Source organism: Chlamydotis macqueenii, chromosome Z, assembly GCF_036417535.1.
Source record: "Chlamydotis macqueenii isolate bChlMac1 chromosome Z, bChlMac1.mat, whole genome shotgun sequence".
In the NCBI taxonomy this organism is placed as follows: domain Eukaryota; kingdom Metazoa; phylum Chordata; class Aves; order Otidiformes; family Otididae; genus Chlamydotis; species Chlamydotis macqueenii.
The window spans coordinates 81790457-81817293 of NC_141593.1; the positions used below are offsets into that span (position 1 = coordinate 81790457).

General features: G+C 45.9%; 1 protein-coding gene across 1 annotated transcript in view; it reads left to right on the forward strand.

The window, feature by feature from the left end:
* The first annotated feature begins 12858 nt into the window (after positions 1–12858).
* The window catches only part of RHOBTB3 (Rho related BTB domain containing 3), a 29976-nt gene continuing 15997 nt past the window's right edge, over positions 12859–26837 (forward strand). Inside the window, exons 1-3 of the mRNA XM_086770350.1 lie at positions 12859–13293; positions 13460–13676; positions 24749–24941. Coding sequence (XP_086626476.1) covers positions 13292–13293; positions 13460–13676; positions 24749–24941 — 412 coding nt within the window. The 5' untranslated portion in view covers positions 12859–13291. The remainder of the gene's footprint in view (positions 13294–13459; positions 13677–24748; positions 24942–26837) is intronic.

Consider the following 26837-nt stretch of genomic DNA (forward strand, 5'->3'; position numbering starts at 1 on the left):
TCGGGCTCAGTTTGGAGTTGCCTGGTCTGTAGGTTTCTCTGGCCTGAGCAGTGGGTTGTCTTGCTTTTAACCTGTGTGGAGGGTAAGTATGTCTGTGTCAACACTGCTGCTCACATCAGTGTATTTGAAAGTAGCCAGGAGTAGGGGAGTCCCCGAGGAAAACATCTGTGCCCGATTGATCAAAGTGAAAAAAGCAAAGCACACAATCAGTTTATTTCACCACATTTAAACGTAGATATCCACCTCTCATCATGCCTCCTTACGTTGTTTTTGCAGTTGATAGGGGGGAGTCTCCCTCCTTGCCCAACTACTGGCACCCACAACAATACTTAAGCATTGATGTCTCGTCCTGTTGAAAGACGTGGGTCACATAAAATAAAGCTGTTTTAAGGTCCTCAGATATACCTGTATTCACTCTTGGGATTGCTTAGATAGTACACTTACTGCTTTTTTTTTTTTAAGTACTGCACTAATAGAAATAAACTATTTAAACAAGTAAAGATGCATTTCGGTTTAAGAAGGTACCAATTATCAGTAATACGCTATTGCCTGTATGACATTCAGTTAGTCATCAGAAGTTTTACTTGAAAGCTTCATGAACACATTCATATTAGTGGAAGAGTGCTCAGGCTTTTCCAGAATTGAACTTTCTGGCCAAAATCCAGCAAAGTCTTTAATCATTTGTTTGCTGTTAAACACAGGAAATCAGTGGAACTGCATGTCCAGGCTTAGATAAGTCCGTTTTCTTCAGTCCTCCTCAAGCATATCTGCAAGCTGGTTTTGCTTTTACTTTAAAGATGTTCTTATCCTCAGGGAGATTGCATTAATTTAATATCTAAAGTTTGCCAGGCAGTTTGCTTTCCCCTTGCTTTTCTTGTTGATTATCACTGCAGGAACAAAGAATTAACCCCGGTGGCTGCTGTAAACAAAGAGGAGAGAGCTGGCTGTCTGTTAGATTTTTTTTTCTTTCTTTCTTTTTTTTTTTTTTTGACAAAAAATAACAAAACCTACAGCATGTTATAAGGTGCTACCTTTAAAAAAATATATGCACTATTCCTTTCTATTTTTCTGAGCTTTGAAGTGCTAGAATATGCACCAGATTTGAAAATACTGTAGCCATCTGATGTCCCAGAGTTGGACATTTCTGAGTCTCTTGTCCTGCCAGCCCTTTCTGGGTTTCTAGTTATACTGATTTACTACAGGAAGGCATGGAAAATGCAGGGGTTATCCTGAAAGGGAGCAGGTCAGGAGGTTGGTAGGGGGGACGGAGGGGAACACGGGGGGATATTGGATGTGATGGGAGAGCGGGGATGGTGGGCGGCGACGCTGGGGTGAGGAGCATCAGGACAGGTGAGAAGAGGAGGTGTGGGTGCTCGTGGGGGAAGCAGACTTCAGTGGGAAAAAACAGAAAATGGCACTTTGGGGAGGAAGGAAACTGAAACAGGGTGAAAGAACGAGATTGCAATTAGAGACTGATAGCTGGATAACGAGGGAAACGAGGAGTGGTTCAGTTAAGGCAGTGGCACTGAAATGGCATTTCAGGGACAGCGAAGAGAGAGAAGGAGTGAGTAGTTGTGGGCAAGAAACCAAAGAGTCACTGGCTGGGTAATGGCAGCTTCCTGGAGAGATGTGTTAGTGAGAGCGATGCTGAGATCAACCCTCCGGATCATTCAGGAGGAGTGTTTTGTTGGTGATAGCTTTGGGGGGTGTAGTTTACTTTGATAAATGAGCAAATGCCATCTGTTTTTCCATCATTAATCAGCCAGGCAAAGAACAGAGAAATATATTTTGTGCGTTGGCTTGAAAATTTTCATGATGACTCTGTGAGGCATTCAGGCTCCGTAAGCTGCTTTCACCAGCAGCTTGAACACAATAAACAAGTTATATTTATCCTATCATGGAGCCATCTTTTCAAGAAAGACAGGTGAAACCGTGACTGCGTTGGTTTGAACCGCAGCTTGAGCCTTGACCTGATGACCACAAACCTTAATTAGGCAAGACGAACGGCAAGGCTGGGCGCTGTACGTTTTCCTTCGGCACCTAGTGCCTCGTTCTGCAGCGTCCCCTTGGCTTCATTTGGTGCTGCACCCGAAATAAAGGAGAGCTTCAGCGTAAGAAGTGTTTAAAAGTCGGGAATGAGAAGCTTATGAACGTACCCCATATGGACCACACACAGTGGTGAGAGCAGTCTTTGCAGGACAGGGGATCACACCAGGCAGGGAAAAATGTCTAGTCTGTAGGAAAACAATTTAAAAACAGCCTATCCCTGCTGAAGCCCTTTTCAATAGCATTGTACAGTTCCTAATTTAGTTTTGGAATGAGATCAGGTCCGGAGTTTGCACCTGCTCTTTCTGATATGATAAAGAAAAGTAATTTGCGTCGTGCCCCTGCTGATCATACGAACACGGGCTGCGAGAGTCAGCGCTCACCCAGTCCTGTCGCTCTGCCTGCCTGGCTTGCCAGCTGCTTTTGAAGGTTTCTGGAGGAAGCAGGGGATGGGGAATGGGGAAAATACTGCTGGAGACGTGCCAGAGCCTCTGGGGGTGTGTGGGGAGAGGGGATGTGTGTGGGGAGACTGCCCTTCGCCGGCAGTGCCGTGGGAGAGCCCGTCCCACAGCGGGTCTGACTGGTGGGGTCTTCCATGCCCCAGCTGCGTCTGAGGCATCCAAGGTAAGTGGGTTTCTGCCAGGCTGGAAAGATCAGCCATCTCCACCAGTGGGTAAACCGGCACCGTGCTGAGCGCACGGGGATGTGGAGCAGTGAGTGAGGCTTAGGGGAGTGTGATGGCTTGGGTCATTTCTTCGAACCCACTACAGCAAATGTAATTTCTCAGGAGGTTTTTGTTCCTGCAAACCTACTGATTTCATATAGTAGAATTTTTTACTAGAATGAAGAGTTAAGCATAGTTTTCAACACCTGACATCTGCAAATTACCTGCTGTGCTTGTAGGTGCACAGACTGGGAAATGGATGCAGATATCCTAATTAGTTCGTTAATGAGTCATCTTCCATGGGATGCAGAGAGTGCCCTAACAAGCACTGTCTTTGAAGCTTGAGCAGTGGGATTGTTCTGCTAAAAGAGACGTTTGAGGAGTATGGTTTGTTGTTGAGAACCGTAGAAGTTTAGTTAGAAATCCAAGGCTTATGGAGGAAGGACTATTTCAGAAATAATTACCCTATATGAAAGTTACGGTAAAATGTGTGCTGTCTTTTTTAAAAAAAGAGTTACGATTCCTTTAAAGCTTCAGATTACAACAAACAAATTATTTTGTTTGTGGCTTTCCATGTGTACTTGGAATTTTGCTGAGGCTGTAATTGACTGAGGACCCAGACAACATGGAGATCATAGATAAAGGTAATAGCTTTTTATTAAGCCAGACACTGTAGCTGGAAAAAGTACTAAAGCTTTTAGGCACACTAAAGTAGGGCTGTAGCGCCTGAAGGTTTTTCTGATATTTTTATGTATATATATGAGTTCATTAATAGAAGATATTACCTCTGCTAGCAAATGTCCTGCCTTAATTTCAATTAACATCCAAGACGCATAGGTACATCACCATTTGAGTAAAAAGTATAATCTTTTTTTTTTTGTTAGAATCTAAACTGAGCATCCTGAAACAATTGCATGCTGATTTAGCACAGGTAGCTCCAGGGAAAGTTGCATAATTATTTTGCTGTATTTTGGCCCAGGAAAGCGTAGAGGGGCAGTGCAGTGGTGGCTTTCCCCTTTGTTGATGATATGGAGTTACAGTGTTCCTGGCACCGCAGCGGCTCAGCACCCGGGAAAACAGCACCATCATCTGAATTTGAAAAGCAATAGCTGTTGAGTAGCACCTCCCAGGAGGCTCTGGCAGCTTGCAGTGCTCACGGCGTTATCGTGAGACTCAGCACTGAAAGAAAAACCTGGATCTCACTGCCAGTTTGGAGATGCAGGTGTTCACGCAAATTTTCATTATCAGTTTGCATGTGCTCAGCAGAAAGGGGGATTGATGTTAACAAAATTCACATGCAAGGCCAAACGCAAGGTCCACCGGTATCGCTACAGGCTGGGACAGGTGGATTGAGAGCAGCCCTGAGGAGGACTGGGGCGTGCTGGTTACGGGAAGCTCAACGTGAGCCGGCAATGGGCGCTCTGAACAACCTGATGTGGTTGGAGACGTCCCTGCTCCTGGCAGGGGGTTCGGCTGGGTGGGCTTTAACGGTCCCTTCCCACCCAAACTGTTCTGAGATTCTGGTTATTTTTTCAACTGCTTGCTTAGTAACTGATAACTGATTAACTAGATAGACAAAACATACTGACACTTTAAAATGTGTGCTATTTCTGCCTTGATCTCTTATCCCAATACGTTTTTCTACTATAATTTGAACAAAGCTATCTTTAACCATAATAACCTGTTTATAGCTATGGACATGTTCTGGTTTTGTTTAGTGAGGGGGGGCTGCGGTGGTGGATTCTGCAAGAAGCTGCTGGAAGTTGTTTCCCTGTTGTCCGGTGGACTTGGCCAGGCCTGGGGCAGACCCGCTGCTGGCCAAGGCCAAGCCAATTGGTAGCAGAACGTTCCCTGATAACACCTCTGTGATAACGTATTTAAGAAGGGGAAAAATAATAATTAAAAAATATGTGAAGCAGCTGAGCCAGGGCAGAGAGGGGGAGGCGCGAGCCTTGTGGGCCAGCACCCCTCACCCTCTGGCCTCCCGCCGGGCGGCGACTGGGCCCAACTCGGCCCGGCCCGGCTGAGAGAAGTGGAGAGGAGATGAGATGTGAAGAGACCCTGAGAGGTGTCTGCCAGCCTGTTGCGAAGAACTTTTCTTGTGAGAGGAACGGCTGCAGACGCCAAGGTCAGTGCAGAAGATGGAGCAGAGATCCCCCTGCAGCCCGTGGGAGGGACCCCAGGCTGGAGCAGGGGAGGAATGTGAGGAGTTCTTCCCCCAACCATGAAGCAGTGGCGTAAAACAATGTGTGATGAACTGACCGCGACCACCATTCCCTCTTCCCCCCTGGGCTGCTCGGGACGGGAAGGCGGTAGAGATAATGTTAAGCCTGGGAAGAGGGAGGGGTGGGGGGGAGGTTATCTTGTTCCCTGTCTCATTCTCCTGCTTTCATTTCAGAAATAAACGAACAGTTTTCCCCAAATCAAGTCTGTTTTGCCCGTGACAGTAACTTTAAGGATCTCTCCCCGTCCTTATCTCAAACCTCGAGCTGTTTTTCCTTATATTATCTCTCCCTGTTCCCTCGGAGGGTGGGGGGAGCAAGAGAGAGACTGCGTAGTCGGGTCCCGATCGGGGCTGAACTACGACAGGACATCTTTTACAAAATTTTTCTTTGCTCTGCAGAATGCGAGAATCCTTTCCAGAAAAATTCATAGCAGTAAAATACTGTAAGTCAATAATATTGCCTCTTACAGCCTGCATTTTCAAATTTCATCAGCTAGTTCCTTTGTGAATAATAATATCTGTACTTTATAGGTGTGAAACTAAAGCAGAAATTAACATTTGAAAAATTCCCTAGTTTTGGTATAGATGAATATTCCTTTAGAAAATCAACGTAAGTACTAAAAATTAAAAAAAACGTAACACAAAACATGTTTTTGGCCTTCACCCAAATGCTCTCCCTGTATCTCCCAGCAAAAAGGAAACAAGAAGGAACCCAAAAATTCCTTCAAGATAAATAAAATAAACCTGATTTCTTCTCTTTTGAAGTTCAAAAGAGAGAAAACCAGAGCCCTTCCAAATCGCCTTCCTAAGATTTCAGATAAGCAACACAGCTTGTAGTCGCGCCCCTTGCAAAGGCAGCGGTTACGCTCTGGAGCAGTGATGAGTGGCTTTTCCATTACTTAAGCAGTGACATTTTTAGCCACTTCTCTCACGTTTGAGGCTGCCTGCCAGGAGGCTCCCGAACCCTTCCCTGCGCCTGGCTCTGCAGAGCTGTGCTCAGGACCTGAGGGGACACTGTCCCTGGCTACCAATGAAATCCATACACCCCTGGGAAACGGTGTTCCTGCTACAGCTGCAATGGTTTCGGTGGCAGCCAGCAAAAGCCATAAACGCATGTGGGTGGTCTGTGCCTGTTCCTGGGGTGGCTTCGCTCAGGGCAATCTGCAAGCAGCCGCTGATGGCTGCGTGGCAAGGCTGGGGGCTGCTGTGGGGCCACTGGGAAGCAGTGGCCAGGTTGGTCACAGAGGAGGATGGGTGTTCCCACTGGCCCCTTCCAAGTCCCTTTGTAAAGGAGCTGCAGGTCGGAAGAGCGACAGTGAGAATGTCAGTTCATTTCTCCAGAGTTGTTCCAGGTGAAAGACAAAGTGCAACCTCACCTTGGGACCCCTGAGAACCTCCTGGTGTTGGACACAACGCAGGCTTCTGCCACGTCATCTCCGTACCTCATACCTCAACATAAACATTAGAAAAGAATGAGCGCCACTAACAAAATCACATCAAGGTCTTTCACATCTCACCCATCTCCAAGTTTCCTTGCAGCCAGGGAAATGGAACAATGGAGAGCAACGTGCCTGACAGCCATAAACTTCAGGTGCTTATTTCAAAAGGGAGGAAATGAGTTTCCAAACCAAGCAGCCCTTGCTCTTCACGGGATCTTTTTTAACCCAGTGGCATTCAACAGCATACACCTCTGAGGACCAATTGCAGCTGTGCCCTGTCCTGCTGAACGTGGGGTGTGTGTGATGCTCGCTCTGCTGAGATGGGGGCACAACGCAGCGTGGCACCTGGGGATGGTACCTGGCTGTAGGTTTCTTTTAATTTGGATTTAGAGGTGCTGATGTACATGGTTACGCATATCTATGCCTACTGTACTAACTTTCTCTGTAAATAAAGCTCCAGCTGCTAGGCTGTATCACACAGATAATGGCAAACGAGGCAGCTGTGAGATCATCATCCAGATGTTCATCCTTTTAGGTGTTTGAGAATCTAAGTTCCAATACGTAAAGATAACCCTTGTAATTTAGAGATTTTGTGCTGCTTGTCATATGCCGTTTCTGTCTTCAGTTTTAAACTGGCAAGTGAGATCTCATCTGTAGCAGTCTATGAACATGACTTTTGAAAAAAATATACCAATTTTGTTCTTTCTTATGATTTGGTAGAGAAAAAGTCAACATTAAGAAAGGAGGAAAAAAGATATATGAATTTAAAACAAAATTGCATTGTTTTACATTAACAAAGCATGACATTTTACTATGAGGTTGATAGAAGAGAAGACGGAAATTTATAATGCATATGCTGCCATCAGAAAGTCACCATACCTGCTGTGAAAAAGAAAAAACAAGAAGTAAACAAGAGTGTGCAGACAATTTACTGATTGCAATGTTTGCTGTGTCTTCACAGATGTCTGTGGGGTAACGTTAGCAGGACTGCATGTATGCAGGAGGGGCAGTCTGCAGTGATTCACGCGCTAGGCGCAGATAGGTCCATGGGCGCAGGGGGCAGGTGCGTCCACGTATGTGGTGGGCACGGATAAGTCCATGGGTGCAGGGGCAGGTGCGTGGCAGGCATGGATAGATTCATGGGCGCAGGGGGCGGGTGCGTTCGCGTGCGTAGCGGGTGCACGGGTATTTAACCCTGTGTTGCGCAGCATTAAATTGAAGGCTTGGCTTGACGGTATCCGTGTGATGCCCTGCTTTCCCCGGAGCGGGGCTCCAGTGCGTGCGGGGTAGGTTAGCTGGCAAGAGAGCCGGCAATGTCAAGTGGAAAACAAACCTGATATGTCAGTTGTGTGTGTGTCCTTTTCACGTGGCTCAACCAACTCCCTTTGCAATTGCTGCCAACTCCTTTTTCAAACTGTTTGGCAATTCTTTCAGTTTTTCTGCAGTATCAAGAATAGTACACTGTTATAATACAGGATTTCTTAAAATGCACGTTAACTCACATGTTTAGCCGACATTATGAGTTTGCTTTCATTTACCTGATGTAATGAATGCTATCTACACCCCTGTAATATGTTTTTACTAAGAAAAACTGGAAATTTTGTATGTTAGCAAACAGAACGGTGGGCGGACAAAGGGCAAAGCTCCTGCAGGAGCAGGTTAAGTAGTTTTGAGGCACTTCTCCCTGTAGTATTCATGCGCCGGGGTCACTCAGTCTTAAGTGCTTATCCAGGGGATCATAAAGTGGATTAAAATAGCCTAGAACTTTCAAAACATGCTGAGCGTGTGCCATCCCTTCCCTGCCCCCAAACCACAGCAGCATCTGCGCCAAGGTGGCCCCACGCCTTTCCAAGCACGTTGCAGAAGGGGTCACCCGGGCAGCAGAGACCTGTGGAGCAGTCTGATCGTTAGGTCAGGCTGGGCCACAGAATCAAAGAATCACAGAAGGGTTTGGGTGGGAAGGAACAGTTCAAGCCCATCCAGTCCAACCCCTGCAAGAAGCAGGGACATCTCCAACCAGATCAGGTTGCTCAGAGCCCCGGCCAACCTGGCCTGGAACCATCCCAGAAGAGACCTTCCCCAGTTCCCTGGTGGGGAGCCCCCGTCCCTTCCCCTTGGCGCTTGTTCCATGCCCACCACTCCCTGCAGCTCGGCCTCAGCACCAGGCCAAGCCTCGGTGAGGAAAGCCGGGGCAGGCTGGGGTAGGGATGGTGCTTCTCGGCATGATGCAGTTGCTTTCACAACTCTGTTCTGCCACAAACTGGATCTAGTTTTAATGTAAAAAATGTCATTTTTCTTCCTCCTTCTCCTCCCATCAGTTAATTTTCCACCTCCTTCATACTTTTGATTCAATATTGACCTGGTATTACATGACTTGATCTGATAGAGTAATACTAGAAAATAATAAAGTTGATGCTCATAAGCGGCCAGGAGTAGGTAATATTTATGAGACCATTCTTCAGAAACTCAGGTAAGAAACCACAGAACTGGATCTGGGGCCTGTGTTTCATTGCAGGTGCCGTTGGAGGCTGCTGGTATCTCCGAAAATCTGCTGTAGCGGGGTCTGGGGAATGCCAAAGCAATGGGGCTGGCTGCCATTCCTGGTGAGATGACACAGTCTGTGACAGACAACGAGATCAAGGGACACGTGGGTGAACGCAATCTGTTGGGGAGGTGTTGGAGAGGGCTGAGTGAAGTCCAGCAGCACTGGCATTTGGAGGAAGGGCAGTAAGTACAACGATTAAGGGGGTCGTGTGGGCATAGTAATCCCCTTGCATTTTCAAAAAGCTTTTGAGAAGCTTTCTGTAAAGCTTATTAAACTTTGTAAAGAAACTAAGTTGCCACAAGATTGGACGAGAGGTTGGGTTTTGGGTTGAAAGCTGGTGTAAGAAGAGGAAGTGAAGGACAGGGCTTAGCGGTCACTCTCCAGAGGGAAGGGATTTACAGAGTCAGGGAATAATTCAGGTTGGAAGGGACCTCAGGAGGTCATCGAACCCAGCCTTCGCTCCAGGCAGGTCTAACAAATGCAGATGGAGCAAGGACTTTTCCTGTGAAACCTTGAATGCCTCCAAGGATGGCAATTCCACGACTTGGTGCAAAAGCCTTGGAATTTGAGCTGTTTTTCCTTGATGTCTCCACCAGCAACCACTGGAAAGCCGTCAGCAGTGAAATCTGTTGGGCCGGAGGACAGTAACCCCTGGCCGGCAGCGCCTGTGCCATCTCTGAAATTGGCTCAAGAATTAACATGGGACAGGGAAAAAAAAAACTGTACTTCCAAGTCCAATCAACCCTAAATAATTTCTCTGTCATAATTTCAGTGAAAAACACTAGCAGTCCTTAACTTCGCCCTGCCATTCATTCCTCTCTTTCCCACGCACAGGCGGCTTTTGTTGGTTTGAATGTGGCAGATGGCTACAACAACAGAAGAACTCCTTTTGTTCGCTGGTGCTTTGTCTGTGCAGGGGCCTCGGCTGGCGGACATCACCGCAGCGATCTCTAGGGTGGGCCAGCACCAGTGAAGCCAAGCCTGCCACGGGCTCTATTTTGCAAGATTAGGAGAAGACACCTCTATTCAGCAAAATGTATTACTGTCATCTGGAGTCATCATCTATCTTTGGAAAAAAACCCTGGAAATTCACCTCTCCTAGAAGAACAGAGTTTCTCGTGCACCTAACGCTGCTCAGAAGATCAGCAGCAGCTCCATGCAGCTCGCAGGCTCAGCTAACGAGTGGGCTTGGACACAACTTTGCACCCAAAAGCATCAAATCCCATCACTGTCCTGACGATACAGGCCATATATGCAATCAGTGCAAGGAAGGCTGCAGGTTCCACAAGGAAAAAGATTCTCCTCCTTGGCTTGGCCGCAGGCAACGCCTTGCCATGGGAAACATCATTACCCTGTCGTCAGCCAGGACTGCGTATTTGTTTTATTGCTTTATCTGAGATGCTCGCTGGAAAACTGCCACAGAAATTGCTTGAAACTGAATAATCATGTTCCAGTGTGAAGCACACAAGACTAAATACACAATTCTTTTCCGAACCCTCTCAATGACTCCCTTTCTGCCGTTTTCTCTGTGTACGTCGGCAGCAGTGGCGAACGCCCACTGGCTGCAATGTTTGCTGCGCGGAGGATATTCGACTTCCAGACCGCCAAACAGGGCACAGCCAAGCAGTCCTCTGTAATCCTCTCCTCTCGGTTAAACAACCTTTTACTGCTTTCTCTTGCAGTGCCCACGTAGCTCGCAGAACGCGTCTGATGTCGTGGCGCCAAGTGACTTCTCAGTTTGTGATGTTTGTTACTCTGCGAAAGTCAACTCATCTCCTTTTCTGGTTTTTGTTTGTTAGTTGGAAATATATGACGCAGTCCCTCCCCAACGCAGACAAAAATGAGGTTACAGACCTACTTTCACCAAGGAGCAGGCAGCATTCTCCTCCAGTTTTAATGCTTGCTTTCTAAATGTTGTTTTAAATCTTCTGATTGCTGAAGTGTTACTAAAGCAGGACGGGATTTCAGCCTGCGAGCTTTAACTGCTGGTCACCAGGTGAGGTGAACCCCACACCCTTCACCTGCATAGTTTGCTGGCACTGATGCTTTGCAGTCCTAATTAGTGTCCCACGTGGGTCAGGGAGGAGTCAGAAGAAAACAGTTGTTTTCTGTGACCCTGCATCTCTGTTGGTACCCTGCCCTTCACATCCCTGGGCAGGGCCAGGCCCGCCGCAATGCCCAAGCTGTGCTAATTGGAATTTGGGTTAATTGCGTCACATCTTACTTATTTACCAGTCCAGCTTTTCCTGATGTTGCAGCTCTCTGTGTGTATTAAAAAATGTTTGTAAATATATGTAAGTGTATGTATATATATATTAATGTGTGTGTGTGTGCACGTGGTCATTACCTACACTAGGTTTTGTTCACTAACATTGTAAAGATCTTTTCTCTCAAAGTTTTCCTCATTTTCAACATCTAGACCACTACTAATGAAAGGATTCTGAGGAATATTCAGTGCCCTTTTAAAAAGTACGTTAATAGACACGGCTGCGAGAGTGTGATGTCTCTGGGTATGCTGGCTCTCCCAAAACGGCCCCGTCCAGTGTCTGGACACTGCTGGGATTTGGATGGGGAGGAGGTGGATACATCACTGTCTGAGGACCATCAGGGAAAAAAAAACCAACAGTGGCTTTCTTTGATTGCCTACATTTCTTTCACTCACCCAAGAAACATGGGTTCAAACTTTTTTTTTTTGTGGGGGAAACAAAAACAAAACCTTCACCTGCTGTTTTTTTCTTATTTTTCTAAGCAAAGTGAGATTGAAAAGCAGAAGCTGGAATGTGATAAAATGTGGGGAAACAAAAAAGTTTGTAAATTTTCTGTTGTTGTTTTGTTTTGCTTTGTGGTGTTTTCTTTCAGTGGGTCCTCTAGAATTTACAATACAAACATAAAAAAACCCACTATTTTACTTAATTAGCATACAACAGATATTAATGTTTGTGATTTTTAAAAATTGCCCAGCCAATCAAAATACAATTGATATAAAACTTTGTCTGTGATATCAATTGTCATCTGTCACATTTGCCAACAGTGGAACAGTGCCTTTCTCAGACTGCTGCAGGCAAGGGTCTGTTAATTACTCTGCTGCTAATCGTATCAAGACGTGTGTTGAATGAGTTCTTGCCTGCGGGATTAACAGCAGCATGTGTTCACACCATAGAGGGTGTTTATTTATCACGAAACGTGCCTAAAATACTCTGATAAACTACTCTGATTTTTCATGCTAATGTGGTGTCTGTGGAGTGGTACTGATGGACAACATGCCATTTTAGAATGAATTTGGTTCTGGGTGAAACTGTATTGTGCTTGTTTTATTACAATTAGAGATTACACTTTTGAAAACACAAATCAGCAGCTGGCTTGTGTTTTCATTTCTCTGTGTCCATGCTTGTACTATGTTAGTAGCACACTAACACTAAAAAGTCTAAGAATTTAAGAAATTTAAGCATTTAAGAAATGATCAGCCTAATATTGCAAAAATAAACACTATTTAACTGAAAAAAAAAAAAAAAGAAGAGATTTAAATATTTCAGCAGAGGATCTTCACACTGCTCCCCTTCAGCTGTGGCGGTCCCTCGGTGCTGGTGTCCCCTTGGGCGCCGATGCGTGGCAGCGACCTGGTGCCACGGTGCTGCTCCTTTTTCTGCAGCAGAAGAGTTGTGTTCCCTGCAAACATCCCTGCACGGGGTCGGACACCGCTCCACTCCAACGCCTTTGTCTGCCTTTGCTGACCTGGCTGCACAGTGTTGGCTCTGCAGCAACGTCAGCTCGCTCAGCCCATTGCGTGTGCTGACTGACGTCAGGATGCGACGGCTGTGACGGGCCAGACGGCTGCTTGCCTGACACCTCGAGTTCACCCACAGCAGCTGAGTAACGCAGACACTACTGCTTGGGCTGCTGCCACTGCTGCTGCTGCTGCCACTGCTGCTACTGCCACTGCTGCCACTGCTGCCACTGCTACCAGTACTGCTGCTACTGCTGCCACTGCTTCTGGTACTGCTGCTACTGCTGCCACTGCTACTCCTAGTACCACTGCTACTGGTACTGCTGCTACCACTGCCACCAGTACTGCTGATGCCAGTACTGCTGTTACTGCTCCAGTACTGCTGCTACCACTGCTACTGGTACTGCTACAGCTGCTGCTGTAGGTCTGGCGTGAGGCTGCAGCCCATCGCCCGGAGCAGCCGGCACCGACTTACAGCCAGGGCGGCCGTGGGCGAGGGAATGCGGCAGGAGCCCCGGAGGTCGACGCGGTGAGGCTGAGCGTGGACACCAGCAAACAAAAAGCCAAGCCAGCCGGGGATTTGTAATGCACGCAGCGTTTCCAGGTTTCTTTTCCGCTTTGCTCTCATCCCGCTGTTGGATTTGAGATCATGTATGTGTTTTGCTGTTGATTACAGGGGGTGTTAAAATCTAGGGAGGGAAGAGGAGTCGGAAGGATTAACGTATTAGTTTTGATTTAAGGGGATTTTTTTTTCTCTCTCTTATCCCTGCCCTTCATCTTCGTTAACACAACTTTGTGTTTATTATTTTTATTTCAGGTCCGTTAATATTGTTGCCTTTGGGGATGAGAGAGATGGGTTTTCTGAAGACAATCAGCAGCCGAGCCTGATCTGGAGCTATCTCGGGAGAAGTGCTCTTGTTTCCCGGATCCACAGCAGCTTGTCTGCCTGTCACGTCGGAAACCCGGTTTTTACAGAGTATCAGGCCTGCGTGTTCGGAAATGTCAGGCTGGTGGTACACGACTGTCCTGTGTGGGTAAGAGACCGCTCAGTCTTTTTAACCACACTTAACAGCTCACGCTGTTTTAAGAAAATGAAAATATATGCTAATTTAAAATTATTTTCACTATTGTGAGATTTTAACTATTGTAAGTAGTAAAAATTTATAAAATATAGTGAGGCACATGCTGCAAATTCTCAAAGGTGCTAGAGAAAGTTTATCATTAACAAGCCACCGCCCACCTCCTCTGTAGGAAGGTGCTGCTGAGTGAAAACTTTTTGGAAGATAATCCCCAGGTAAACAAGAACCCCTCTCCTGTGGCACTGCACTCCCTCAAAATGTTTACCAACCATAAAGCAAAACGCTTTGGTCTATAAAAATGAGAAGGCAGTCAATTTTCCAGCTTCAAAAAATGACACATTATGAGATTTGTTGTATTGCAAATTACAGTATGTGGAGTCATTTTACTTCTGTTATAATAAATAGTCACATCTTAACATTATTTCCTTTATTCAAAGGTAAAAAAAGAGGATTTTGGCACCGTTCCAGGTTGTCAGCACGTTTGTTCGTAAGGGTGATGGCTTAGTTATGAGTATGAGCAGATCAATGGTTGTGTAAGAAATGATACCAATAATCTAAATTAAAATGTATTTAACGACGACTTAGTAGCCTAAAAAAAAAATGAAGCTTAGCAGCTTTCAGAAATTAAAACAATAATCAGTTTCAGCTCCATAATTCTGTCCTGAGGTTGATTTTTGCAGCCTGGTCAGGGAAACTTGTTTGGAAATCAGCAGGAACCCTACCGGTGCCAGAAACAGACCATCGGACGTTTGTGATCCCAAACCCGAATGGTGCGGTTGGGCTATCGACCTGCTCTCTGTTTCTCACCCGGTTTTGTCAGCTGCACCTGCAGACCCAGGTTGAGATGGGCCAGGGGATCCTGTTTTTAATCTCTGGAGCCGCATGTGACCTGCACGCGCAGTTTGCCGGAGCCATTGGAGCGCAGCCGCGGGTGAAGGCTCCTGAATACCAATCAAGGCTGTGGGACTTCAAAGGGTGTTTCGGAGGACTGGAGGGTGGGAAGGGGGTGGGGAGGCAGGCAGGGGTAGCTGGAGAGGGGCAGAAGGAAGGGCTTGCTTTGGAGATGCAGTTTGTATGGGTTTATGTTGTCTGATTTGTATTTGTTCTTCTAAAAAACAAGGTTCTCCACTTCTGGAAACTTTTTTTTTGCCCCTGAAAAGCTTATTATTGTCTGCAGCATCATGTTTTGGAGGCCTTTTGTTTTCTTCTGTTCTCAGCTAAAGGAGGCAGGAGGTTTATTGCTGGGAGTGACAAGGAACAACTGGCATTTCTTGCTTAGCAGAAGGCATCTCAGGGAGTTGGACCAGACCCTGCAGGAGGTTATCTGTTCTGAGCGAAGATGCCTCCTTGCTAGGGTTAGGCGGAACAGGGTTGTTTTCCGTAGTCTGGGTGCTTGAGGTTTGCTACGTCACTGTGGTCCTCTTGGGACTGTTCCTCTGGTAGCCTGGGGAGATGGTACAGGACAATTCAAAATGTTGATTGGCATTGTCTCAAGTCATGTTCTTCATGAAAAAGGTTTCTTGTTGCATGTAACTGATATATGGAGGTGGTGGCATGGTGGGCCTTGCATTATTTCCACCGCTGTCGTGGTAGCAGAACATAAAGGTGGATTTGCATTTTAGCTGAGGTTTTTATCTCATCTAGATTAAATCCATATGACTAGGGAGAGCCAGTCTTAGACACAAATTTGGCAGCTGAGTCCATTGACAACTGTGAGTCTCCAAACTCAAGGATGCCCAACTGCTGTGGTCCTTTATAACCATCTGGAAAAGCAGTGTGGGTGCAAAATTACTGAGAGCTCCCCAGTGCACGAGGGGGACCTTTTGTGAGATAGATAGATTGTGGTACAGGGGAGTTGGCTCGTGTTTCGGTGTGCTGCTGCACATGTCTGTGTCAGCCCAGGACACTGCTTGACTTTTTGAGTCTGCAGGTGCCATCAACAGCTCAAGTGGTTTTGGTTGAACCCTTCCTGATGGTATTATGATACTGGGCATTGTACTATATCTACTCTATGTGTCTTTGAAAGGGCTGCTGCAAGGTTTTCCAGCAGCTGCCAAGGTGCTTACGCACTGATGAGCTGAAGAAACATGAAAGGTCTGGACCATGTGGTCAATGCTACCGAGGTGGCATCATCGTGGTGGGCATGTGGTTGGTGAAACAGCAGCAGCAGTGCCATGAGAGCACGGTATTTTTATATGCTAGGGTGACTGAAGGCAGCTGCCAAAATGCAGAGACAGGCTTCTTGGGCATAATTATTCAGGCAATGCCATCAGACAGACATGGGGGAACACTATTTCCAACCTGCTGTAGGACTGCTGTTTTCACACAGTGGCTCTGTAAAGATTTTAACCGCTGATATGGGTACTGTATTCTTTGATATTGCTTGGCTTAGAAAATTACAATGATTAAACAATTTTTGCCAACATGCAAAACAGTGGCAGCACGGTGTGAGAAGCTTTCTTTCCCTTGTCTTGTGGTTTAGCACTAGACAGCAATCTCACACCATGCTGCTGCTCGCTCACCCTCCCCAGGTGGACAGGGAGAGAATCAGGAAGAAAGCAAAACTCGTGGGTTGAGATGAAGACAGTTTACTAGAATAGCAAAGGAAAATGACAATAAGAACAAAATACTGGGATACTAAAATATACAAAATGAACAATCCACAATTTCTCACCACCCAGTGTCTGGATGGCCAGTGCATAGAATCACAGGATGGTTTGGGTGGCAAGGGACCTTTCAAGGCCATCCAGTCCAACCCCCCTGCCAGGAGCAGGGACATCTCCAAGCAGATCAGGTTGCTCAGAGCCCCGGCCAACCTGGCCTTGGATGTTTCCAGGGATGGGGCACCCACCACCTCTCTGGGCCAGTGTGCCACCACCCTCAGTGTAAAAAATGTCTTCCTTATGTCCAGTCTGAATCTGTCTCCTTCTAGTTTAAATCATTACCCCTCGTCCTGTCACACCAGGCCCTGCTGAACAGCCTCTCCCCACTTTTCCTGTAGCCCCTTTAGGCACTGGGAGCCGCCCTCAGGTCTCCCTCTTCTCCAGGCTGAACAGCCCCAGCTCTCTCAGCCTGGCCTCACAGCAGAGCTGCTCCAGCCCTCTCAGCATCTGCGTGGCCTCCTCTGGACCCTCTCCAACAGCTCCACATCCTTCTGATGTTGGGGGCTCCAGAGCTGGATGCAGTGCTGCAGGGGGGTCTCACCAGAGCGGAGCAGAGGGGCAGAATCCCCTCCCTCGACCTGCTGCCCACGCTGCTGGGGATGCAGCTCAGGATGCTGTTGGCCTTCTGGGCCGCAAGGGCACATTGCCAGCTCATGTTGAGCTTCTCGTCCACCATCACTCCCAAGTCCTTCTCCTCAGGGCTGCTCTCTGTCCATTTTCCTCCCAGCCTGGATTTGTGCCTGGGATTGCCCCAACCCATGTACAGGACCTTGGCCTTGGCCTGGCTGAACTTCATGAGGTTTGCACGGGCCCACCTCTCCAGCTTGTCCAGTTCCTTCTGGATGGCATCCCTCCCCTCCAGGGTGTCGATGGCACCACACATCTTGGTGTCATTGGTGAACTTGCTGAGGGTGCACTCTATCCCACTGCCCATGTTACCAACAAAGGTGTTAATCTGCGCCTGTCCCATCATCGACCCCTGAGGAACGCCATTCATCACCATTCCCCACTTGGACATGAAGCCGTTGACCACCACTCTTTGAGTGCAGCCATCCAGCCAACTCCTTATCCACCGAGTGGTCCACCCATCAAACCTGTGCATCTCCAGTTTAGAGAGAAGGATGTCGTGCGGGACAGTGTCAAATGCCTTGCACAATTCCAGGTAGATGACATCAGTTGCTCGTCCCTTGTCCATTGATGCTATAATCCTGTCATAGAAGGCCACCAAATTGGTCAGGCAAGATTTGCCCTTAGTGAAGCCGTGGTGGCTGCCACCAACCACCTCCTTATTTTCCATGTGCCTCAACACAGTTTCCAGGAGAATCTGCCCCATGACTGTGCCAGGTACAGAGGTGAGGCTGACTGGCCTGTAGTTCACCGGGTCTTTCTTGTTCCCCTTTTTAGAATGATCGTTATGTTTCCCTTTTTCCAGTCAGTAGGAACCTCACCAGACCGCCACAGCTTCTCAAATTGGATGGACAGCGGCTTGGTAACTTCATCCACCAGTTCCCTCAGGATCCACAGATGCATCTCATTGGGTCCCATGGACTTTTGTATCTCCAGGTTCCTCAGATGTCCCCAAACCTGCTCTTCTGCTACAGTGGGCGGTTCTTCATTCTCCCAGTCCCTGCCTTTGCCTTCTGCAACTTGGCAGATGTGGCTAGGGCCCTCGCTGGTGAAGACTGAGGCAAAAAAGTTGTTGAGTGTTTCAGCCTTCTCCATGTCCCTGGTAAACAAGTCTCCTGTTCCCTTCTGGAGAGGGCTTACTTTCTCCCTGGTCTTCCCTTTACCCCTGATGCACCTATAAAAGCTTTTCTTTTTGCCCTTGCCCAGATTTAATTCTTTCAGGGCTTTCATCTTCCTAACCTGATCCCTGGCTGCTCAGACAATCTCTCTCCAATCTTCTCAGGCTCTCTTTCCTTGCTTCCACCCTCTGTAGGCTTCCACTTTTTTTTTTTTCCAATTGTTCCAAGAGCTCCTTGTTCATCCATGCAGGGCTCTTGGCACTTTTGCCTGACTTCCTCTTTGTTGGGATGCATTGCTCCTGAGCTTGGAGAAGGTGATCCTTGAATATCAACCAACTTTCCTGGGCCCCACTTCCCTCCAGGGCTGTACCCCATGGCACTTTGCCCAGCAGATCCCTGAGGAGGCCGAAGTCTGGTCTCCTGAAGCCCAGGGCAGCAGCCCATCCCAAGCAGTGATCACGGTAATGAAACCAAGCAGCAAGAAAAGGAGCAAGAGAGAGATGGCTCCTGGGCAACTCACATTTATATGCTGAGCGTGATATTTCTGGCATGGAATACTCTCTTTGGCCAGTTTGGGTCAACTGTTTTGGCCGTATCCTTTCCAGCTTCCTGCGCCTGTACGTCAGCCAGGCCTGGAAAGCCTGACAGTGTCCTTGGGCTTTTTAGCAACAACTCTTAACATCAGTGTGTTTGTCAATGTTCTTCACATCCCAAATCCCATACTAAATCCAAAATACAGCAGCTACTGCAAAGAAAATTAGGTCCATCCCAGCCCAAACCAGGACACTGTGGTGGTCGCAGGGCGCAGGATGGAGGTGCTGACTTCGGCGAGGATGCTATCAGTAATGCAGATGAGGCAGGGTTGTAGAGATAGTGGTGGAGCACACTTTTCAAAATCTGGGGTCAAAATGTCACTGTTTCCAAAACCATGTTGACCTCCAGGTGTCAATCACTGGGTATATCGCTGTGGCCCACTGCGTCCTGCGCGACGTTCGCGGAGCTGCGTGCCGATACCTCCCACGCGCAGGGGACAGACAGACCAGTGGGCCGACATCCTTGTGATTCACATGGCTGGGAAACATTGTGATAAAAAACGCAGACCCAGGATGAGAGGAGATGTAAAGAACTGGGGAAAACATCTATGTGTGCTAACATCCGTGCGGAATATTGTGATTTTAACAGCTGATCAGTGCTGGTGCGTACGCGAGTTGTGCTCTCATAAAACACGTTGAGCTAGCATGTCCCAGCTTTTCTAATTTTCTCCCTCAGTATGGGAGCTCAGAACTTACAAGGTGTAATTCGCAAGATGAATTTTAAGATTTGTCTTGGGAAAGGTTGCTTTATTTAGCACTGTGAATAGATGAGGTTTGCCAGTCTTGAGGACTGAGCTGCCGGGGTATTGTCTTGTGTGTCTGCAACGTGTCGCTTTGCACTGAATTCTCTTACGCTTCTGCATATCTACAAGAAAAAAGCTGCAGAAAAAAAAGTGCAAGCAAAGTTGTAATATCTGGTTTCAAGTGAATCTTCCTCAACTTCAGAATGAAGCACAGCTTGGGAGGTGTGGTTCATATTTTGATGCTGGAAAATGAAAACTTCACTGTGAGTGTCCTCCTGTCTGTGTTACCTCTCGTTCTTTGCTGCCTTGTTTGGTGCGGTACCGTAAGGATGCAAGAGCGTTTTGGTCCTGGGATGGAGGGGTCTTTCTGTCCTTTTTACTTTTTTTCCTCTCTGAGCCAATTGGTTTGATTTTCTTTTCTCCCTTGCGGAGCGATGGATGCCGCGCTGTGTCGGTTCCTGCTCAGGGCTCGCACAGAGCCTCCGCGGGGCTCACTACTGCCCAAATACATTAACTGCCATGTTGGAAAGGTGCTCTGTGAATTATTTTTCTCAAATCTTCCTTTTCGACAATCTCTTCCCATGAGTCTTGTCTTGTTTTCCTGAGACATTTATTCTCTCCATGGTATTATCCATGGCGTAGTTATCTGGGTTTCTCCCTGCAGCAGCATTGCTGTGCTCCTTGTGCTGGGTAGACTGGCCCTTAACATCTCTGAAGGTAAAAGAATCTGATCCACTTCTAAATTTTATTTATTACTTTTATTAATCTGGTCATATTGCTCCTTCAATACAAAGCCATGGCTTGCAACTCTTCAGTTTTTAGTATGTCATCCGTTCCCACTTTTAAGCTTGGCTGTCTGGAGTTGACAGTTTACAAGTGATCATATCCTAGTGAATTATTTCCCCTTCTGTGTTCTTTAGTTTTCATTTTTACAAATATTATTAAACGACTTTATGAGAGGACAACACAGGACAATGTGAGCCTTCATTAATTTTGTTTCTAGGTCAGCTCGACCAGTTAAAGCTCTTTTGGAAAGCCTCCAGTGAAAAAGAGAAGCAGCATTCCAGGGTCCTGGTCTGAATTCCGTTGGCTTCTGAAGAAGATACTTCCATCTATGCTGCGTGTTACCTAGCTGAGTAGCTTTGGGGGTCTAGTAAGTTATGGAGAGCACACCCGCAAAATCCGTTCTGCTGAGGAGCTGACTGGTTAAAAATTGCAGAGAAACCTTGAAAAAAAAGGGGAAAGCTCCAGTATGCGGCAGCCAGGCTCCCTTGTCCCCTCACAGAGCGTTCGCTACGGCTGCTGCCCCGGGTCAGGGGCTCGGCTGGGTGGACGTGGGGACATTCACCAGCAGCTTTTAGAAAAAGTGTGGGCGCTGCCAGGGTGCAGCGAATTTCACCACCGTCCCGTAAAGGCATTCATAAATTGTTTTTAACAAAGCAAGTATTGTCCTCGCGAGGAATCATGTGATTTTGAAGGAAAATCAGGTCTCCGTTGCCTCTGAAGGGTTTATTTTCAACATTAATTCTCGAGAAGTATGATTTACTAATGGGAAGAATATATTATGAGATGTGTGCAATGGAGACATGCAAGGAAAGAATGAAGCTTTCTTGTAATAAGCCCTGAGACGAACAGCACAGGAGTATAATTATAATTAATAAGGTCATATTATAATAACCTAAGCTGTGCAGTTACTTTTTCCTTTTGTCAATGGCTGTCTTGGGAAACGGACTGTGCCCAGAGCAGGAAGTGTGATGAGGAGCAGCTGTGACATAAATTTCATAGCTGGAGCCTGAAATTAAGGTTATTCCTGAATCTGAACAGTTGCTCGTTGCCTGAAGAAATTCCCTCTGCTACTTTTGTGTGAAAGCTTTCCTAAAAGTGATAATTGATTTGACCGGCTTACCCTGGCTGAGCCTCCAGAGCTCGGTGTCAGTGATGCCTCGAGCACATAACACTTCGATGTCGGGGACGTTTTGGGGGATTTTCCCAGCACAGAGCAGGCTATGCTGCGCTGATACAAAATGAAAATAATTGCAAGAAGACTTCTGGGAACATGGCTTTCTCCTCTGTGGTTCTAAGCCTGGCATCCATCTTCAAGAATGGTCCTCAGGGGTGTCAAATCCAATATGTGGGGGCATGGGGAAACTGCAGAAAGTGACAGACATCAGCCTGCATCATGTCTCCGTAGGGTTTCTTCCCCCTAATCATTAAACAAAGGGGTGTATTTGCACAGTTATGTGGCTGTGTTCAGTAAGGATTTTTCTACATTTCCCCACACTTGCAGAGAGGGAAAATGTACTTTGCAGAGTTGTGCGAAGTTCAAAAAGGGTAGGGGAATCATACCAGGTAATGTCCATTTTTGTTGTTGCTGTTGTTGTTGTTTTCCAAAATACAACTACTTTTCTTATTAGTATTATTTTATTTGGAAAAAATACCTCAGGGGATTTTTTTTTGCTATATGATATCTACCTCTTTAGCCGCTGTTGTGTTATATGCATCACCATGCCCATGCAGACAAGGACAAGTCTACTTCAACACACTCTGTGGAGATTCCCATCGATGAGAAGGGCAACTGGTTGGGGCTAGGGCATGGCGGGTCTGCCAGGCTGGTGTTTTAGGGATAGTGCTCTCCTTGGAGAGGCAGGGTGAGGGCTGGGGCAGAGCGGAGTTTGTGTCTGGGTGTGTATCAGATTCCCAGTGTCCTGTCCTCTGCGGCTGGTGGGGCTGGTATCACGATGGAGCCGCAGCACCAAGCATTTTGGTGTCTGGGAGCCCTGCCCTCAGCTGCAGGTCAGGATAGGGTTATGTTGAAGCTAAGGGCGAGGGTCAGAGTTGGTTCTTTCCTTGGACATGGCTGTGTTCATATTCACCAAAACCTTCCCCAAATCTTTCTGTTTGGTAACATGAAATGGTGTCATAATGCATTAAACTTTTCGCTCCTTTGCAGAATGGAGGGAGCTACAGACTGTATACAAATGTACAACAACATGTAAAAAATACGTGTTACATCTTGTAAGAAGTTTCCACAAATATTTTTTATTCTTAATACTTAAACTTGTGGTGGAGTTCTTGTGTATTCGTGCACCTGTGCTCTAGACCTCAGTGGCGATGCTGCTGGTTATCACTGAGCTCATAGCAAACCAGGGCTGAGCTTGAAGACAGGCGGCTAGAAAGGAATGGCAGAGGGACAGGCGTACTTTCTGATGGCCAGCATAGAACAACTAAGTGGTCTATGTAATTTTTTGGTTTGTATTGTATTTTTCTCCTAAGCCATTGTCATGTTAAATGTATACAGCCCTACTGAAAATTCTCTGGAGATCTTCATCCGCTAAAACATATTAAAGGTGTCTTTCAAAAATTCTCAATTTCTGCCCAGCATGTGATCCAGTTCTGCAAATGCCCATCTAGCTGGCTGACTCAAAGCACTGTGGCTGGTAGTCTTCCTGCTACAGGTGCTGAACTTGTGTTTGTGTGTTAACTTTATATTCTTAGCACAGATTACATGATTCTGGTAAATACCGGTGGAGGTTTTCCTTAGCCTGGGATTGTAATAGTGTCTAACTGAGCTGACTGAAAAAACAAATACCAAGAGCAGTGCTCTTAAAGCTCTTGTGAACACAGCACGTCATTGAGCAGCTATTCTTCATAATTTGTTAATTTTCAGTGGTTTGCTTATTACAGAACAAGAGCATCTATTAAAGATATTAATGGGAATACCTGTTATACTTTATTTCCCAACTTCTTTTTTTTTGTAAATACAAGATTTAAACTGGATATGACGTGCACTGACAGTCTAGGCAAATATTTGCCAGCTGATACATTTCTGTCATGTTCATGCTACCTCTTGTACTTTGCATTGCAGCTACTTCACCAGATCTGAAACAATGACTCTTCTGAAGTGATCAGAAATAATTATATTGACAATGCAAGCCACTTCTTGATGTTAATAATCTTTTATGTATTTCTGTGGTTCCCATCTGTAATGCACTTATTTCTGTGTCCTGTTCTTCAATAATCACATTGACTGTTCCCCACCCAAGCTGTGGCTCCCTTTTGTCACTTCTTCTGTGCTCACCTACTCCTCTCTTCCACATCTTCTTTATTTCATCATTTCTTGTTTCCATTTTTTTCCCAAGATCCTAAGTTCTTCAAGCTTTGCCTGATGTTGTACAGGACTATTACAGAATCACAGAACGGTTTGGGTTTGAGGGGTCATCTAGTCCAACTCCCTGCCATTGGCAGCGACATTCTTCATTAGACTAGGTCAAAGCCCCATCCAACCTGGCCTCGAACACTTCCAGAGATGAAGCATCCACAACATCTCTGGGCAACCTGGTCCAATGTCTTTCCACTGTCATTAAAAAAAAAAAAAAAAATTCTTCCATCTGTCTTATAAGACCTCTTTATGTATTAAGGTCTCTCTCTTCCAAGAAGCCATAATATTTTAGGTTTTGGGTCAATTTTCAGTTCTCTGCACCAGTTGCAGATTTCTGTCAAAAATTTTTAATTGAGTGTATGTGCAAAGCCTCGGCTTTCATTGGTATTCATGAGCTACTTTCAGGTAAACTAGAAATTGTGAAATTACAGTTCTCATGACAAATGTACAAGTTATAACTATATATTACATGTGGTTACAGCACAGTTGTAAATTAACAGGATTAAAAAATTCTAGAGTGTAAGGCTTGCACTTAAAACATAGAACGATGACAAATTGGAAGTGAAGTCAAAAAAGAAAGTTTATTTATGTGACTAAAGTCCTTATTCTGAAGAAGTTAATACTTGTTAAAACTACGTGGAAACTCTTGTGAAGCAGACAACAATCACACCCAGCTGATGAAACTTGTATTTAAAGGTTCATAGCATAGTTCTGTGTAACCCTTTCCCTAAAATGTTGTGATAAATAATGGTTTTGTATTAATTGCTGCAAACCTCTAGCACTGAAGCTGCTTTTATTTCCTTAATTAACTCATTTGAAATTTAAGTAATTAGACCAGTAAAGTTTCTTCCTGCAAAGTATATTCCTAAGTAAACCTGATTTTTTCTTCTTTCTGAAGAATTCCTGAATTCATGAAAGACATTTATTGTTTCTGATAATGAACAACTTGTTCTCCAAACAGGGAAATGGCAAAGTATTAATTCTGCTTTTTGTTTCATGTGTTCAAATAAGTGATTGGGTTATCAATTAAAAGTACTTTTGTAAGGTTTTGCATTAACACTGTTGAATAGTTCACATTTTCCTTCATAGACAGTAAGTTCTTGATCGGTGTTTATTCTGTTTAGGATATATTTGACAGTGACTGGTACACCTCTCGCAGCCTCATTGGAGGAGCTGATATTGTTGTGATTAAATACTCTGTCAATGACAAGGCTTCCTTTCAAGAACTGAAGGACAGTTATATCCCGATGATAAAAAAAGCGTTAAACCGCTCTTCAGTTCCAGTAATAATTTCTGCTATTGGTGCAAGAAAAAACGGTATGTATCATCTCCTGCAATAATGGTTAAAATCTTGCTCGGAAGTTAGAGATGCTGTAATTTCAGTAGAAGCTGATTGTTTTTCCAAGTTGTTAACAGAAACAATTAGTCTGTCTGGGTGACAGTAATACGTGCATGCGTTATGGTTCCGTAGATGGGAGTATTATGCTTAATTAACCTTGGCGACAAAAGGCATCCTATCTTGCTTTGATCTCTGCAGTGACTTTTGTTGCGGAGTCATCACACACGGGGATTAAATCTAGAGCCTTGGAATAAGCAGCGTACATCTGAGCCTATGAGATGAACCCTATGGCTGTGAGTTCCCCCTGGTCACGTCTCAGCTATGAAATGTCTCTAGTGTGTGAGATGATTAAAAGCAGGCCCGTCAGCTTGCACCCACTGGTGATGGGGTGGGAAAAGCCTCAAAATGCTCAAGGATGTTGTTGGACGAGCAGGCACACCAGACCTTTGGGTACCAGAAAGTGCCACATGCTGCCGCGTTGATGGAGCTGACCTCTCATGGCAGAGTAGCTGTGGTATAGCAATGGTACAACGATGGTAGAGCCATGGTATAACGATGGTATAGCAGTGGTATAGTGATGGTATAGCGATGGTAGAGCCACGGCATAACGATGGTATAGCGATGGTACAACGATGGTAGAGCCATGGTATAACGATGGTATAGCAGTGGTATAGTGATGGTATAGCGATGGTAGAGCCACGGCATAACGATGGTATAGCAATGGTACAACGATGGTAGAGCCATGGTATAACGATGGTATAGCAGTGGTATAGTGATGGTATAGCAATGGTAGAGCCACGGCATAGCGATGGTATAGCAATGGTACAACGATGGTAGAGCCATGGCATAGCTTAGGTGTTCTCACAACACTCTGTCCAGGCTGATCAATAGACTACTATGAGAACAATACAAATAAATCGTACTCTGAATACTTAGCCAGTGCAAAGTTGTTGTTGCTGCTTTCTAATTGATATGAAAATCAAAGTCACTCGAGTGCGGAAGCACCGTCCGGGCTTACAGAGCATCCAGCAGCCAATGAGGGCGGTGCTGGTGAGAACACGTTTGTGGCTGGGTAGACGTCAGGAACTTCTATTTGTTTACACCAGGGAAATAAAGTTCAGAAGGAATACCACAGATACCCACAGAATGAACACACAAGCTTTATTCTGTACTTCCAGATGTTTTGCATTGTTCTGCACTTTCATAGGGTCTGTTTAGCTGTGAGACCTGATCTTTAGGTTTTTTTTCCTAAAGTAAGAAATGTAAAACTTGAGCCTGTAAGCTGTTTTTTATGAGTTTGACTAAAACTCATAAAAACCAGTAGCCCTCCTACTTCAAGTAAGGGACATGATGGTTGCAGGTGCAGATATTTATTTTACGCTGTAAAAAGAAATGCTGAGCTATATGAAGTGTCTCTTCTGTGGATGCAGTGCTCAGCTTCGCCAGCATCTCCTTACATCTGGTTTTGCTCTGTGGCTGAGACAGGGCTGTTAAATAACTCTCAATTTTCTTCCTTTTAGTGATTCGCTGATAATGATCAAATGTTTTTATGCTCTGATTTATACAGGGGTAATAAATCTGCCACTCCAAAGGCCAGGTCTTGCTAAGCTGATGTTTGTCTCCCCAACACCTTTTCTTGCACTTTTTATTTAAGCGCACGATGCCTCCACCCTGAATGACTCCACTACTGGCATTTTTATTTTCCCCTTTCCACGCCCCTCCCCCCGCCCCCATCTCCCTCCCTAAATAACATGACGGCAGGAGAAGTCATTCTCCGCAGCTCCGGTTCGGCTGTGGGACGGCCGGCGCAGAGCGCTGCGCAGACAGAGCCCCTTTGTTTCTGGGAGGTATGTGTGAGCGCAGCAGTCTGCTCA